Source organism: Gopherus evgoodei, chromosome 7, assembly GCF_007399415.2.
Source record: "Gopherus evgoodei ecotype Sinaloan lineage chromosome 7, rGopEvg1_v1.p, whole genome shotgun sequence".
NCBI lineage: Eukaryota > Metazoa > Chordata > Testudines > Testudinidae > Gopherus > Gopherus evgoodei.
In genome coordinates this window covers 129083990-129101313 of record NC_044328.1, presented here as the reverse complement: position 1 = coordinate 129101313, position 17324 = coordinate 129083990, and the positions used below count along the sequence as shown (strand labels likewise).

The following is a 17324-nucleotide window of genomic DNA, read 5'->3' as shown; positions in this document are numbered from 1 at the left end:
GCCTTCCCCCACGCGTTCTTACACGTCTAGGTGAGGAAGATATGGAACATAGTGAGTGGTGAGGGTGGTTACACAGGGGCTGCATCGGCACTCTGTGACCCCGCTGCTCTTCCTGAAACTCCACCAGACGTCGGAGGATATCAGTTTGATCATGCAGCAGCCCCAGCGTTGCATCCCGCCTCCGCGTATCTTCCTGCCTACACCTCTGATCTTCCTGGCACCACCTCTCATCTCGAGCGTCCCTCCTGTCCTCATGTTCACTGGCATCTTTCCTGTAACTTGATACCACGTCCTTCCACTCATTCAGATGAGCTCTTTCATTGTGGGTCACTTTCATGATTTCCGAGAACATTTCATCTCGCGTCTTCTTTTTCCTCTGCCTTATCTGAGATAGCCTTCGGGGTGGAGTAGGGAGACTTGAAAAATGTGCAGCTGCATGAGGGAGGGAAAAAAGGGAGAGAAGTATTTAAAAAGATACATTTTACAGAACAATGGTTATACTCTTTCACAGTGAACAACACTATTTGCCTTACATAGCACATGATTTCACTACAAGGTCGCATTTTGCATCTTAATATTGCCTGCGGCTCTGGTGTTATAGATCTCACAGACGCAGGTCTGGGCAGCAGAATTCAGCTTGCATGCGGCCATAGTAAGCCATTGTCTTTTGGCTTCTGCAGCCTTCATATACACAGTGCCCTCCTTCCCCAAAAACCAAGCAAATCCCATTCAGTGATGCTTCTTTCCTGTTAACATGCAGCAGCAGAAGCCACCCCCTCCTCCAATTCTGTGGGACGATCGCTTTACCCCTCCCCCTACCACATGGCTGGTATCATGGAAGATCACTGCTAATCACCCCCCTTTCCCCCTGGCCCACCGCGTGGCTGGTATCAGGGAAGATCCCTGATAGCCAAACACAAAAAAGCTCAGCGCTATTTCCCTCCCCCCGCTTGGCTACGTGCAAGGAAGGATTTATTTTAAGCAACAGGCAAACAGCCCAGTAGGAATGGCCATCTCTGTCCCCTTACTTAAATTCCTGAATTTCAACCAGGTTACCATGAACGATATCATTCTCCTGAGGATAACACAATGAGATAAAGAACGGATGTTTCTTGAATGCCAGCAATGACCGGGACCATATGCAGCTATGCTTTGTCATGCAGTGATACCCAATTACTTGCTACGTGCCTGGCGTGGTAAAGTGTCCTACCATGGTGGACGGAACAAGGCTGCCTTGCCCAGAAACCTTCTGCAAAGGCTTTTGGAGTACCTCCAGGAGCGCTTCATGGAGATGTCCCTGGAGGATTTCCGCTCCATCCCCAGACATGTTAACAAACTTTTCCAGTAACTTTACTGGCCGCGAATGCATCCCAAGCCCTCATGGCAAATCAATCATTAAAAAATGCTTGCTTTTAAACCATGTTTTATATTTACAAAGGTACACTCACCAGAGGTCGCTTCCATGGCTTCACTGTCTGGGCTAGTGGCTTGGGAAGGCTGAGAGGGTAATTCCGTCTGGGTCACAAAAAGCTCCAGGCTGTTGGGGCTAACGGAGTGCTGTGTGCGCTCTGCAAAGTTGTCCTCCTCTTCGTCCTCCTCCTCCTCCTCCTCTTCCCCCTCCACAGAATCCTCAGCCATGGTTGAGATTACAACCCCCACCTCGGAATCCACGAACAGGGGTGGGGTAGTGGTGGCGCAGCCCCCTAGAATTGCATGCACCTCAGCGTAGAAGTGGCATGTTTTCGGCCCTGACCCGGACCTTCCGTTTGCTTCTTTGGTTTTCTGGTAGGCTTGTCTGAGCTCCTTCACTTTCACTCTGCACTGCAGTGAGTCCCTGGTGTGGCCTCTCTCCATCATGGTCTTGGAAATTTTTTCAAATGTTTTTTCATTTCATCTTTTGGAACGGAGTTCTGTTAGCACTGAATCCTCTCCCCATATAGCGATCAGATCCAGTACCTCCCGTGCAGTCCATGCTGGAGCTCTTTTTCTATTCTCAGGAGACTGCATTGTTATCTGTGCTGATGAGCTCTGCGTGGTCACCTGTGCTGGTGAGCTCTCCACGCTGGCCAAACAGGAAATGAAATTCAATAGTTCGCGGGGCTTTTCCTGTCTACCTGGCCAGTGCATCCAAGTTCAGATTGCTGTCCAGAGTGGTCACAGTGGTGCACTGTGGGATACTGCCTGGAGGCCAATACTGGTGATTTGCGGCCACACTAACCCTAATCCGATATGGTAATACCGATTTTAGCGCTATTCCTCTCGTCGGGGAGGAGTACAGAAACCGATTTAAAGAGCCCTTTATATCGATATAAAGGGCCTCGTAGTGTGGACCGGTGTGGCGTTAAATTGGTTTAATGCTGCTAAAATCGGTTTAAACGCGTAGTGTAGACCAGGCCTTAGTCTTTCTACACTGTTCACTCTTTTATAGGAAAGCACAGAGAGCTTAACTGTTGGCTTATCTTCGTTCCTGTAATGTCTTGTGCCTTGATGAGAATATAGTAATATTTTTAAGAGTCATTTTTTTTCTTTAGCTCATTTTTTAAAAACTGTTTGTTTTTAAAATGTAAACGTTAAAGAGAGTACTTTGGTCAGAGATGGGTGGAGGTGTTTGATTTGATACCAGTAATATAGGTGCATTTCTCTTTCTTTTGTAAGTAGTTTCTGTACAGTGTTCTTAAGTAACTAGACAAAATTTCCTTTCCAAGGTTGTATGTGTGAAACAGTGATGTTTTATTTAAAAAGATGAGGCTCTACATTCATTATTGGATATTTTTTCTTTCAAATGAGATGTGTGGACTCCTCTGTTTATGGTTCTTCCTACAGATTGCCTGTCAGACAGTCCCTCATGGTGGGTGGGCCATTCCACCTGCAGTCTTTGAAGGCAGGTCAGAGCAGAGTCCAGCAGAAGGCCCCTCCCCTTATCAAAAGGGCTAGCTGCTGGCATCCCTTTCAAATAGACTGGGCTGTATGATAAAAGGCAACTACGCACATTAAAACTTCTTCATATATAGAAAAGAAACCCACCGTTTGTGAACTGGGCTAGCTGTGCCGAAAGCATCAGCCAAGATATGAGGATAGGCTGGGATTGCTAGACATGCTATCTTAGAGAACAGAAGTTACTGGCCGATTCGGTGCCTTTTCAGGCCTGCTTTCAAGTATAGTCCACACTATGCAGAATCCAAATTTACCCCACTTCCTGGCACTGTTTTATTAACACATAAATTAACAATAAAATAAAATGCATCTCAAGTCCTCTCCCCAGGCTGGCTGCTCCTACAGTTCCTGCCTTTGGACTGCTCAGCCCCACTCCCTAGATCGGGATGGGAAAACTTTTTGGCCTGAGGGCCACATCAGGTTTCGGAAATTGTATGGAGAGCTGGTTAGGGGAGTCTGTGTCTCCACAAACAGCCATGCATGCCCCGCCCCATCTCCTCCTGCTTCTCGCCTTCTGACACTCCCCACCCCCCGGACTCTTGCCCCATCCAAGCCCCTCATTCCCTGACAGCCTCCCCAAACCCCTGCCCCATCCAACCACCCCTTCTCCCTGTCTCCTGACTGCCCCTGGAACCCCTGTCCCTGACTGCCCCCTGCCGCCCAATCCAATCCCCCCTCTCCTTCCTGACTGCCCCCCAGGACCCCTGCCCCCATTCAACCCCCCTGTTCCCCGCCCTCTGACCGCCCCGACCCCTATCCACACTCCCGCCCCCTGACCACCACCCCAAACTCCCCTGCCATTTATCCACCTCTCCTGCTCCCTGCCCCCTTACTGCACTGCCTGGAGCACCGGTGGCTGGCAGCACTAGAGCTGCACTGCCCAGAGCACCAGGACAAGCGCCCAGCTGGAGCCAGCCATGCCACTGGGCAGCACTGAGCACCGGGTCAGGCCCTGGCTCTGCAGCTGTGCTGCCCCAGGAGCTCACAGCCCCACTGCCCAGAGCATTGTGCCAGCGGTGGGATGAGCTGAAGCCACGGTGGAGGGGAACAGCGGGGGAGAGGCCAGGGGCTAATCTCCTGGGGCAGGAGCTCAGGGGCCAGACAGGAGGCGTGGGCTGTAGTTTGCCCACCTCTGCCCTAGATCCTCTCTCTATTGAGCCACTTCTACCTCCTTTACATCTGGGTAGAGTAACAAGCATTAATATCTATACTACAGTGCCTCTTATGGCCCTATTGTGTTAGGTACTAAACAAATAAATGATAAAAAGACAATCCATGACCCAGATTGCTCACAATCCTGGTAAACAGAGATTTATTTAACATTCTTCAGAAGGATCATCTTTTAAGGGGTGTTTCAAGCAAACAACGATTGAAAGCCATAATGGAAACTATGTTTCAGTACCATTGTCTCAGTGGGGGAATAGCCAATTCCTTGAGAACACCATGAGCATCAAACAAAATACAGATATATTAGACTGAGTTACTGATGATTTTCCCCTTGTCTCAGTCGAGTATGTTTGAGGTACTGTCCACACTGGGGTTAGGTATCTGTAAGGTAATTTTTTTTGTCACAATAACATGGTTGTTTAGACGCTGCAAGAGAAGTATGAAAGTGTATGAAAAGGTTTTTGGCAGGGAAAGGAAGACAACAGGAGACATAATGAGAAGCCTGACTCTTTGTTAACAAATAAGTAGTATAATATGTATTAACCACTCAGCTTTGAAAAATGAAACTGGGTCTATGCAGGTACCATAAGCATTAAAACCAGAAACTATTATCTAGGATGAGTAAAAGTTCCAACTTTCTTAATTACTGGGTTCTTTGGTGTTAAATTGAATAAGGGTTTAGAAAATAATTTATTTTTAGTTCCTTTTCTTTAATCATGAAAGCATGGAGGTTTTTTATTTACGCATTGCTCTGGTACACTTTGTTTAATCCTGAAATTCTTTATCAATGCTCCAAAGCAATTCTGTTGCACAGTGTTTGATTTCCATAATCCCTGCAGCACACACATTTATATTTTATGTGAATTGGTTCAGAATCCTTTGAAATTTACAACACAGAGAGAGAATTTCTTACCCTGGATAGAACAGAGATGTAAAATAACATAAAATTAGTGCCATATCATTGATTATCTCAGGTCTTTTTTTTGCCAGTGTTTTTAAAACATAATCTTCTCCGTCCATTCTTGTCTGCTGATGGTTCTCAGGGTGATGTGGCAGGGCCCCTATAGATTCATATCCTGGATTGCTGAGCAATAATTTACTGTGCAGACAAGCCCTTAGCTAGTCCTGTATCTATTTCTTACTTTTTGATATTTGTGATTTAACAACATTATACTCCCTCACAACACAGACTCTCCTGCTGGATTTCTTGCCAAAGAAATGAATACAATTACATCTCAAAGAACTTTGTTAAAAGAACAATAAGACTGCGAGGTCAAGCACTGGATTAGAAAATGCCGGAATTAAAGATGGTTGTGAAATCTTTATTCATCCCCCTTGCACATACATCATACAGTCAGACAGTTTAAGGTCAGAAGGACCATTAAATCAACTGGTCTGACATCCTGTTCATCATAGGCCAGAAAATTTCACCCAGTTACCCCTGCCCTGAGCCCAATAAAAGACGGTTACTCACCTTTGTAACTGTTGTTCTTCGAGATGTGTTGCTCACATCCATTCCAGTTAGGTGTGCGCGCCGCGCGTGCACGTTCGTCGGAAACTTTTTACCCTAGCAACTCCAGTGGGCCGGCAGGTCGCCCCCTGGAGTGGCGCCGCCATGGCGCCCAATATATATCCCTGCCGGCCCACCCGCTCCTCAGTTCCTTCTTGCCGGCTACTCCGACAGTGGGGAAGGAGGGCGGGTGTGGAATGGATGTGAGCAACACATCTCGAAGAACAACAGTTACAAAGGTGAGTAACCGTCTTTTCTTCTTCGAGTGATTGCTCACATCCATTCCAGTTAGGTGACTCCCAAGCCATACCTAGGCGGTGGGGTCGGAGTGAGAAGTCGCGGCATGGAGCACTGCAGTTCCGAAGGCCGCATCCTCTCTCGACTGCTGTACCAGGGCGTAGTGGGAAGCAAAGGTGTGGACCGATGACCAGGTCGCTGCCCGACAGATTTCCTGGATGGGCACACGGGCCAGGAAAGCCAGCGACGACGCCTGCGCCCTGGTAGAATGCGCAGTCACACGGCCCGTAGGGACATGGGCCAAGTCATAACAGGTCCTGATACAGGACGTAACCCACGAGGATAACCTCTGGGAGGAGATAGGAAGCCCTTTCATACGGTCCGCTACCGCCACGAAAAGCTGGGGGGATTTGCGGAAGGGTTTGGTCCTCTCTATGTAGAACGCGAGAGCTCTACGGACATCCAGCGAGTGGAGCTGCTGCTCCCTGCCTGAGGAGTGAGGTTTTGGGAAAAAAACCGGGAGGAAAATCTCTTGGTTGACGTGGAAGGCTGAGACCACCTTGGGTAGAAAGGCAGGGTGTGGTCTAAGCTGCACCTTGTCTTTGTGGAAGACCGTGTATGGGGGGTCCACCACAAGGGCTCGGAGTTCCGACACCCGTCTAGCTGAGGTGATAGCTACTAGAAAGGCAGCCTTCCAAGAGAGGTAAAGCAGGGAGCAAGTAGCTAACGGCTCAAAGGGGGGCCCCATGAGCCGGGACAACACCAGGTTAAGATCCCAGGTTGGAGCAGGGGGACGGACGTTAGGGAATAACCGTTCCAGCCCCTTAAGGAATCTCGACACCGTCGGGTGAGAAAAAACGGAGCGACCGTCCGCACCCGGGTGAAAGGTGGAGATAGCTGCCAGATGGACTCGCAACGACGATAAGGCCAGACCATGTTCTTTGAGGGACCAAACATAATCTAAGATTTCGGATACCGAAACTTCCATAGGGCGGAGATTTCTCTCTACGCACCAACAGGAGAAGCGTTTCCATTTTGCCGAATATGTGGCTCTTGTGGATGGTTTCCTGCTGCTCAAGAGCACCTCTCTCACAGGCGTGGAGCAGCGCAGCTCGGAACCAGTTAGCCACGCAGGAGCCACGCCGCTAGGTGCAGCGACTGCAGGTCTGGGTGACAGAGGGACCCGTGGTCCTGGGTAATCAGGTCCGGATGAAGGGGCAGGGGAACTGGGTCGGCTACGGCCAAGTCTAGCAGCATGGTGTACCAGTGCTGTCTGGGCCATGCCGGGGCCACCATGATAACACGAGCCCTGTCTCTGCGCACCTTCAGGAGGACCTTGTGAACCAGAGGGAACGGAGGAAACGCATAGTACAGGTGGGTCGACCACTGGATGAGGAAGGCATCCGCTATCGACCCCGGCTCCCTGCCCTGAAGGGAGCAGAACGCTTGGCACTTCCTGTTCCCCTTGGACGCAAAGAGGTCCACCCGGGGATAACCCCACCTCCGGAAAATGGAGAGAGCGACGTCCGGTCGAAGGGACCACTCGTGTGACAGGAAGGATCTGCTCAATCGATCCGCCAGCGTGTTCCGTACTCCGGGAAGGAAGGAAGCCTTGAGGTGAATGGAGTGGGCTACGCAAAAGTCCCAGAGTCGTATCGCCTCGAGGCACAGGGAGGAGGACTTGGTGCCGCCCTGCTTGTTGATATAATACATGGTCGTCGTGTTGTCCGTGAACACGGCTACACAACGACCCTGAAGCTGATGACAAAACGTTTGGCAAGCAAGGCGGACCGCTCTCAACTCCCTCATGTTGATATGTAGTCCCACCTCCTCCTGGGACCATAGGCCCTGCGTCCGCAGGGTCCCTAGGTGGGCCCCCCAGCCTAGATCTGAGGCATCCGTTGTCAGGGATACCGAGGGCTGAGACGGGTGAAAGGGAAGACCCGCACACAATACGGACTGGTCCACCCACCAGCCGAGGGAATCTAAGACCTTCTGGGGGACTGTGATTAACATGTCTAGCGGTTGCCTTGGTCTGTAATGACTGATAAGCCACAGCTGGAGAGGCCTCATGCGGAGCCGAGCGTAGTCGGTCACAAAGGTGCACGCCGCCATGTGGCCTAACAGGGTTAGACATGTCCTCACTGACGTCAACGGGGCTGACCGCAAGCGTTGAACGATCGCCGCCATGGTCTGGAACCGCTGCCGAGGCAGCGAGGCCCTGCCCACAGTGGCGTCCAGGACGGCCCCGATAAATTCCACCTTCTGAGTGGGCCTCAGGGTGGACTTGTCTGTGTTTATCAAGAGGCCCAGACTCGCAAACATGCCGGTGATCACGCGGACATGGCTGTACACCTGCTGTTCCGACGTGCCCCGAATCAACCAATCGTCCAGATAAGGGAACACGTGGACACGGTTGCGCCGAAGATGCGCCACGACAACTGCCATGCATTTTGTAAACACCCTCGGGGCCGTGGACAGGCCAAACGGGAGGACCGCAAATTGATAATGACGAGCCCCCACAACGAAGCGGAGGAAGCGTCTGTGGCGTGGCCAAATGGCAACGTGGAAATACGCGTCCTGCATGTCGAGGGCGGCGTACCAGTCTCCCGGATCCAGGGATGGAATAATGGTCCCCAGGGATACCATGCGGAACTTCAACTTCACGAGGTATTTGTTGAGTTCTCGCAGGTCGAGGATAGGCCTGAGGCCCCCCTTGGCCTTGGGGATCAGAAAATAGCGGGAATAAAACCCCTTGCCTTTCTCGTTTTCGGGAACCGCCTCTATAGCTCCTTTGCTGAGGAGCGTCCGCACCTCCTGCCGAAGGAATTGCTCGTGAGAGGGGTCCCTGAAGAGGGACGAGGAAGGAGGGCGGGAAGGAGGGAACGAAACAAACTGCAGGCGGTACCCCGTCTGCACCACGCTCAAGACCCAGCGGTCCGATGTTATTTGGGACCACGCCGGGAGGAAAAACGAAAGGCGGTTGGAAAACGGAGGGGAAGGATCCGTAGGGGAAACTGTTACTGCGCCCTCGAGCGCACCTTCAAAATGAAGGCTTAGGACCAGGCGGGGGTTTTGAGGAGCCTTGGTTCTGCCCCCCTTGGTTCCCCGACTGCCTGCGCCTCCCGTTCCTGCCGCGGCGCCTGTAAGGGTCCTGCCGCTGGCGGAACTGGGAAAACGGCCGACGGTGCTGCTGTTGTTGCGGCCTAAAGGGTCTACGCTGTGTCACGGGGGTGTGCATCCCGAGGGACCGCGCAATGACCCGGTTGTCCTTTAAACTCTTAAGTCTGGGGTCTGTCTTATCGGAAAACAGGCCCTGGCCTTCGAAAGGAAGGTCCTGTATCGTGTGCTGGAGCTCTGGCGGAAGGCCGGAAACCTGCAGCCAGGAGATGCGACGCATCGTAACTCCTGACGCGAGGGTACGGGCAGCCGAGTCCGCAGCGTCCAAGGAGGCTTGCAAGGCCGTGCGCGCGACCTTCTTGCCTTCGTCCAAGATGGCCGTGAACTCTTGGCGAGCATCCTGTGGCAGCAGCTCCTTAAATTTGTCCACTGCCACCCAGGAGTTAAAGGCGTATCTGCTCAGCAGGGCCTGTTGGTTAGAGACCCTGAGCTGCAGCGCCCCAGCCGAATACACCTTACGGCCAAGGAGGTCCATCCGCCTGGCTTCTCTGGATTTGGGGGCCGGAGCCTCCTGGCCGTGACGCTCCCTATCGTTCACCGATTGCACTACCAGTGAACCGGGAGTCGGGTGAACATGTAAATATTCGTACCCCTTAGAAGGGGCCATGTACTTCCTCTCGACTCCTTTCGCTGTCGGAGGGATGGAGGCCGGGGACTGCCAGATAGTATTGGCATTGGCCTGAATGGTCCGTATAAACGGCAGGGCGACCCTGGTGGGAGCATCGGAAGAGAGGATGGTGACAATTGGGTCCTCTATCTCCGAGACCTCCTCTGCCTGCAGACTCAGGTTTTGAGCCAATCGCCTGAGGAGGTCCTGGTGCGCCCTGAGATCCAGCGGGGGGGGACTGTTGGAGGAGGTACCCGCCACCGCCTCATCCGGGGAGGAGGATGATGAGACCCCAGGCACAATAGTGTCCAACTGAGGGTCTTCCTCAGCCCTCGCCTCTGTCTCCGGAGCCGCAGCGGAGTCCTGCTGTTTGGACCCTTCGTCCCCTTCCGGGGAGGGAGGGGGGCGAGACAAAGAGGCTTCAGGGGCCCTACGCTCCGCAGTCGCCGGCCTAGCAGGGAGCTGATGGGGGCCCTGGGCCTGATGGTACGCCCAGGGTGTCCAGAATCCCCACTGTGGGGGGCCTTGGTCCTGCAGCGGCGGATCAGCAAACAGCGCCGCCTGCCGGTCGGTGCCCAGCGCATAGCCGCTGTCCGTCTGGGAGGACACGGACGGCTGCCTGGAGGGCCACGGCGGGGCCGACCCTGGATGGTACGGGTCTGCGCGGGCCGGCACGGAGGATCGTCTCGGTGCCGGGGACCGGTGCCGGGAGTCATAACGGTGCCGGGATCGGGACCGGGATCTGTCACGGTGCCGGGCGCTGCTTCGGGACCGGGATCTGTCACGGTGCCGGGCGCTGCTTCGGGACCGGGATCTGTCACGGTGCCGGGCGCCGCTTCGGGACCGGGATCTGTCACGGTGCCGGGCGCCGCTTCGGTGCCGGGACCTACTACCAGCTCGGTGCCGGGAGATCGACCGGGACCGGGACCTGCCACCAGCTCGGTGCCGGGAGGTCGAGCGAGATCGGGACCGGGACCTGCCACCAGCTCGGTGCCGGGAGGTCGACCGGTGCGGCGAGTAGCGTCGGGACCTGCTCCTGGAGTCGCGGTGCCGGTGTCGACTGGAGCCTGACCGCGACCGTCTCGATGCCGACCGGTGCCGCGAGTGCGACCGGTACCGCTGAGGGGAGCGGTGCCGGGACTGCGAGCGGCGTCGGGATCTGGAGCGCCCAAGACGTCGGGGCCTGGATGGCGAACGACTGTCCGTGGGCGGTGCCGACATCATGGGCTTGCCTCTGGACGTGACCCGCACCGGAGGAACCGGGGGTGGCAGCCGAGTAGGCTCCGTCAGGGCAATAAGGTCCCGAGCCGAGGCGAAGGTCTCCGGTGTGGATGGGACCATTATCTCAACCCCAGATCTCATGGGGGAGCTCGGCGGCACCGGACTCAACAGACCCGCCGGGCCCGGAGTCAACGGTGCTGACGGTGCCGGCGGCGCCGCGGCCGATGTCGAGGCCGGGCGTTCAAGCCGGGTCTGCCTGGCCGGAGTATTAGACTTCGACGGCCTAGGCTCTGATTCCGGTGCCGGAGAAGGTCGGTGCCGAGGAGTCTTCTCGGTGCCGGAGCGATCCGGTGCCGGTGCCGAAACCACGGTCTGCGAAGTCGACGGGTCAAGTGCCGCCTCCATTAGGAGAGTTCGGAGCCTCTGATCCCTCTCCTTTTTTGTCCTCGGCTTAAAAGCCTTACAGATGCGGCACTTGTCAGATCTGTGCGATTCCCCGAGGCACTTCAGGCACGCTTCGTGGGGATCGCTGGTAGGCATGGGCTTCTTGCAGGCCGCACACTGCTTGAAGCCTGGCGAAACAGGCATGAGCCTGGCGCCCGGTGCCGGGAAGGGCTAAGCCCCCGGCAAGAAACTACTTAACAGCTATTTACTAAACTATCTACTTAACAATACTAATTAACAACTATATAGAACTAGAGATAAGCGATAAACAAGCGATAGAAACTAGGAGAGCTAGGGACGTGGAGGACAGCTATGCCGCGCTCCACAGTTCCAACGACCGACACGGCGGTAAGAAGGAACTGAGGAGCGGGCGGGCCGGCAGGGATATATATTGGGCGCCATGGCGGCGCCACTCCAGGGGGCGACCTGCCGGCCCACTGGAGTTGCTAGGGTAAAAAGTTTCCGACGAACGTGCACGCGCGGCGCGCACACCTAACTGGAATGGATGTGAGCAATCACTCGAAGAAGAACTTGCATTACTCTTGCCCAGAATCACCTAGGATGTCTGAGGAACAGTCAGGAATAGAACCAAGCTTTTCTGAATCTCAATCTGATGACTTAAATACAAAATAACATTCTCTCTCTTCCTGCAATCCTCTGCCTCATTCACTGTCCCTCCGCAATACACTGAACGAAGCAGGGTACTTTTGCACAAATAGTATGCAGCTAAAGGAGTAACTATTAGCAGAAGTAGGATGCTGTGTTCTGTGGGAAAGTCATTAGAGGGATACACCACACACCCTTTTCCAGCGGTTTACTTAACTAGTTGCTAGATAGCAGAAGAATGCAGAAAGTCAGGATTGCTGGGTTCTATTCCTTGTTCTGGAAGGGAGTGTTATCTAACGGTTACAAGAAGCACAGCCAAACACACAGATCTGGTACATTCCTTCTGAAAAGTAGTGTTGTAAGGGGATGAGATTTGGGTTTGCCGTATTAGAGATGTGGTTGTAGATCTAGAGAGCACCTTGTGTAAATACTCAGTTACCCCACCTACAGTGTGTGTGTGGGCAATTATACTTGCTTTTCTCTACGAGAGGTCTGAAGCATTGCTCAGTAATAAGGGCTGTGAAGTGAACATAATTATTGGCAATTTAGTGGAAGAACTTAGGCTAGTATTCATGGTCTCCTGGATCCCAGCACAGCATACTACCTTCTTGATCAGAGAGTATGTTGCAGCTGCTGCTTTGCTTGTGTGTTATCTAGAGTCACACAGGGCATTCATTGGAGCTGGGAGGAGGCTCACAGCAGATGGGATGTTTGGAGATTTTTACCAGCCAGCCTCTTATAATTTGGCCAAATAGGATTGAATTTTCCTGAGGACAGCAAAAGGCACCTTGCTGCCCCCACAGGTATCCATTTGCCAAATCTCACATACTTACTCCAAAGCATGGAGCTGTTAGAACTCTTCATATAGATGGTAGAAACATTTTTAACACAGGTAAAACATCCTAGTTTCCCCTAGCTTCATTTTTAGAGGTTTCAGAACTATCTTCACTGACTTTCAAAAATAATTCAGCCTGAGGCAAGCCTGGAAATTTTTAGCTGAGGTGATTAAAGTCTGGCAAAGTTATATGCAACTGAAAAGAATAGGGCTTATAATGGAAAGTGTCAGGTATCTTTAATACCACCAGCTCTGCCTATAATATCACCATCAGCATTAAATGGATTTCATTCGTGGTAGGATCAAATATGAAGACAACAAACCATTGTTTGTCTTCGTATTTGACAAGTGTCTTCAATAATTAGCAAGCTTGACAAAAACATGAAAATCAAGAGACTAAGAGACTCACGTTAAAGTGAAATGTGAAAGCTTTTTGCAGTTGGAAAGTATGGCTTTAAACAAGCTGTTAGATATTATTGCTATAGATCAGTCTTCACATATTGTTCACATTAGTTTCCTACCGTTTTGACTTGTAATCTGTTTTGTTTGGTGAATATTTTCTTTGTCTCCTTGGTCAAAAGCCTTATAGAACGGTGAAAGACACAGTCCAGATCTCTTGGTATCTCGCATTGACTCGCTTCCTTTTTCTAATGTCAGTTGCTGGCATGATCTGTTACTTCGGCTACCCAAGGACTTTGTTATCTTTAAGAAAAAAAATCTGAATGAAAGGTAATGTAAAAGCTTTAAAATTAGCTCTCTAAACTAAACTAAAAACAGATTTTAGATAAAGTTTATTTTTCACAATAGATTTTCCTCAGCTTATTGTATTTTTTACATTAACTTTGCAGGAAAAAAAAATCTAGGTACCAATGTCACCTCTTTCTTCCTTAGGGTTACTTTATCATGGTAAACCCAATGCCTGACATATTAAAAATCCTGAGTTCCACCAAGTTTTGCCTAAGTGTAAAATGCATTTTAGGATACAGCTGAGCAAAATTAGTGTCTCAAAAAATTTGAGATCTCTATGGTGCTTGCATCTGGGTCAATGACAGACGGTGCCAAAAGTAACCATTAGGTACTTTTTCAGCAAAGGTGTAAGCACTCTGAAAATAAGAGAGAGAACTGTGTGCTGGGAAAGGGAGGGAAAAAATTAACAGGAGAGGGGAAGAAGTGGAGGCAAAGGAAGATGGAGATGTGCCATGCCAGAATTAATTTTAAATTAAGCCCATGCTCAAGTTGATTCCATTCCTCATCTGTACAAAGCTGACATTACAAGCCTATAACAACATCACATATTTATTATGACAGTTACTGAGGTTTATAAGGAGTTTCTCTTACAATGCATTTGACACTGTAGCAGGTTCCCTCTGCATAGAGGTTCTGTCCTGAGTTGTTGGGACATATACCCTAGGAGCAGAGATGTTTACTGCATCTTATGGGACATTGTTGGTAAGAAGCACAGATGTGCATCAGGATATGGGTGAAACTATAAAAGGAATCAGGTGACATTACTGGTGCGACCTCTACCAGAGGATTCTCTGTTGTGAAAAGCTACAAATAGGAGGCTACTATTATGTAGAGGCTGGGGATATCTTTTGTGGTTATAGTAGCATAGATGACACATTAGAATGCATTTAATATTTTTATGTGGGTCTGCTACATATAGATCATTCATCGTTTTAACACTTCAGATTTTGATATGGAACAAATTAAGGCACTTTACAATTTATTAAGCAGACTAAGAACCCCAATTTTTCCTCTCTTTCCCTTCTCAAGAACCACTGCTCCTCCTCTGGAGGAGCTGGTTTCTCTCAATCTCTCCAGTTGAAGGTGTTCTGCTGTGTTTAAATAATTAAATAATTATTGGACTAGGGAGTTGAAATTTGGTCTCCCATCTGCTAGGTCAATGCTCTACCACCAAGCTATAGTTATTCTCGCTCTCTTTCTGTAGCCCAAACACCAGTCATTGTCACAATGAATCACCCACTCACTACATATGTGAATGCAGAGTTTGCCGCTTGCATGATGGCCCTCTTACTATGGAACGATTCCACTTAAAACACATGGAAAAATTTTGCTTTTGTCAAACTTCATTCCTACTTTTACTTACAAAAACATAAAAATTTAGCACTTGAAAAATAAATGTTATGAGAAAAATATTCTCAAGAGAAAATAAATTAATTCTGAAGAAAACCTTTTTGTAAAACCTTTCTTCTTCCATCAGAGACAAACATAATCTGGAGTTTGGCTCTCAAGAGATAATAACTGCAATTGTTCCTTTCAGATAGATGGTACTGGTTTTGTGATAGTTTAACCCTTCTTCCTACCTCTCCAGATACCCTGGTGTTGACTTTTCTGCCAGAAGGTGGAGGTGGTCCAAGGACTTTGGATCCAAATGCAATGTGAGACACATCTTGATTTTTACTGTTGTGTGTACTGCCTTGTCCTCTGTTAATTAACTGGTCTACTTAAAAAAAAAAGACACCTTTTCAAACATGATGCTTTAGACAGAACATATTTATAAGCATGATATATCACAGTATTTGACACAATCGCAAATTTTTATTTCTTCATTCTTGCTTTTCTATTCATAAATCATATAGGAAAAAATCATACTTCCAAGAAATAATTATGTATCTTTCTAACACCACAACAGGTATATATATTACTGTTGACAAAATACAAATGTATCCCCTTTCTTTTCCATTTGACAGTGTGCCCAGTGCAACAGATAATATAAACACATGGAATAGTCAAAGAATATTATATCATTGTTATAAATGATTCATGTACTTTTATGGGCTTTTATGGGATTTTATTCTGGCTCCATGAGGGAGTACAGGTTTTCCTGCAGGAACTAAAATCACTGGAGAGTGTTGAGGGATCATTAAAAGCAACTCAGTAGCAAAACCCTGGACTTTGAAAGAAACAGCCATGTTTAAAGAAGATAAGAAATGCTGACAATAAAGTATCATCATGTTTTCCATAACTCCTCCTCCTCTTTCTAATAATGAAGAGCAGAAAGGATAATACACATACACTGACTTATACCATTGAAATAGAAAATGAATTGCTAATGGTAAGATTAAGAGCTTCGATAGCTATATTTTTAATTATTTGTAATTATGTGGTGTGAATGAGTACAGATGAGGCAATGCTGATGCCAAATCCTTGCTGGCATAAGTGTGGTTTTGTCAATTCATCCTTTATACAGAATTTCTAATCTGCTTAAAATGTTATTGGTGACAGAATAAAGGTCACATGTTGTGTTGGAAGAGATAAGAAAGAAGATATATCATGTAATGATAAATAACTCCCCCTCTGTTTTTTTTCTGGCAGACCCAGGGCAGGGTGACACAAAAACATGACCGAGAAATGGCAAAACCAGTCGGAAAAATACAGAATTTGGGTAACTGAAGCTTGCACATGCGTAATGTCTGGGTTACGTAAAATCAAAATGGTTGATGTGCTAAAAGCCTATTGGATAAAGATCACAATCTGTAATACAGAAAAGTATAAAAGACCTAAGTGAACGTGGATCCAAACTGGAGAAACGCTAGACCAGAAACTGAAGAACGGGACTGAATGACCAGACCAAGGGATCAGAGACAGCGATGGAAGGTAGAAGAACTTCCTGGTGCCCCAGAATGTGGTAACTTGGACCCATTTACCAATTCTGTCTTGTGCTATTATTTGTCTGGCATAACTGTACATGCAGAAACTATTAGTGACAACAATTCTGTCTGAAATTGTATAAATAATTTTTCAAAAACTGAAGAATGTCAACCAGCTTGATAGCTGGTCAAAAACCAAACCAAGCCAAAGGGTAGGTGGAAATTTTTGTTGAAAATGTTGTGAGGAGAAAGATGGGTAAGGATTATGCAGTGGAATATAGCTCATCTTCAGAGAACAATTGTAGGTAAGGTGCTTTAAAAAAAGATTCCCCAATGATTCTTATTTCATTGGATCACCACTTCAGGAGTAGATAAAGATCTAGGATGTCATGGCAACAAAATATTGCTATTCAGAAAGAAAAAGTTTTAAGGAAAAGAAACAAATCAATCTCCCCTCGCCCTCTTCTCTTTTAACATAGACTAAGTTAACATCTAATTTTCTGTTTAGAGTTGTGATATTTCTGTAAAACAATAAAGTAATGCCAAAGCATATTTTTGAGAGTCTCATATAATTTTTATAATGGTGGAACTGGTTAAATTTGAATTCAAATCAGTTTGACTTTCATTTTCAGCTAGGAAATTTCAACAAGTCCACATATTTACCAGTCACTGGCATCATTCACTAGTATTACCCATAACGAAAGAAGTCCCTGTAGGCCATGAGTTCCTTGTTCTCCTCTTCCTGAAGTGACATTCAGTTGCTATTAGCAGCTGCCATCTCAATAGCTTAGATGACCCATTCAGTTTACTGTCAATTTTTTTAATTTGCTGACTACTTTGGGATGCCTTTTGCCCATGCACCAATTATAAAAGCTGATTAACATGAAAATTCTCTGTTTATGTTCATATTAATTGACTGCAATTAATTGCTTACATCAACACATCTGCCACAATGCACAAATATGTGTA

General features: G+C 48.7%; 1 protein-coding gene across 3 annotated transcripts in view; it reads right to left on the bottom strand.

Annotated features, from left to right (window-relative positions):
- Positions 1 to 17324, bottom strand: part of C7H3orf67 (chromosome 7 C3orf67 homolog) — a 205600-nt gene that overhangs the window by 90725 nt on the left and 97551 nt on the right. For all 3 annotated transcript variants that reach the window (XM_030569153.1, XM_030569155.1, XM_030569154.1), the window contains 2 exons: positions 15069 to 15208; positions 13263 to 13443 (listed from right to left, as the gene is read on the bottom strand). In XM_030569153.1, the coding sequence (XP_030425013.1) occupies positions 13263 to 13443; positions 15069 to 15208 (321 nt within the window). The remainder of the gene's footprint in view (positions 1 to 13262; positions 13444 to 15068; positions 15209 to 17324) is intronic.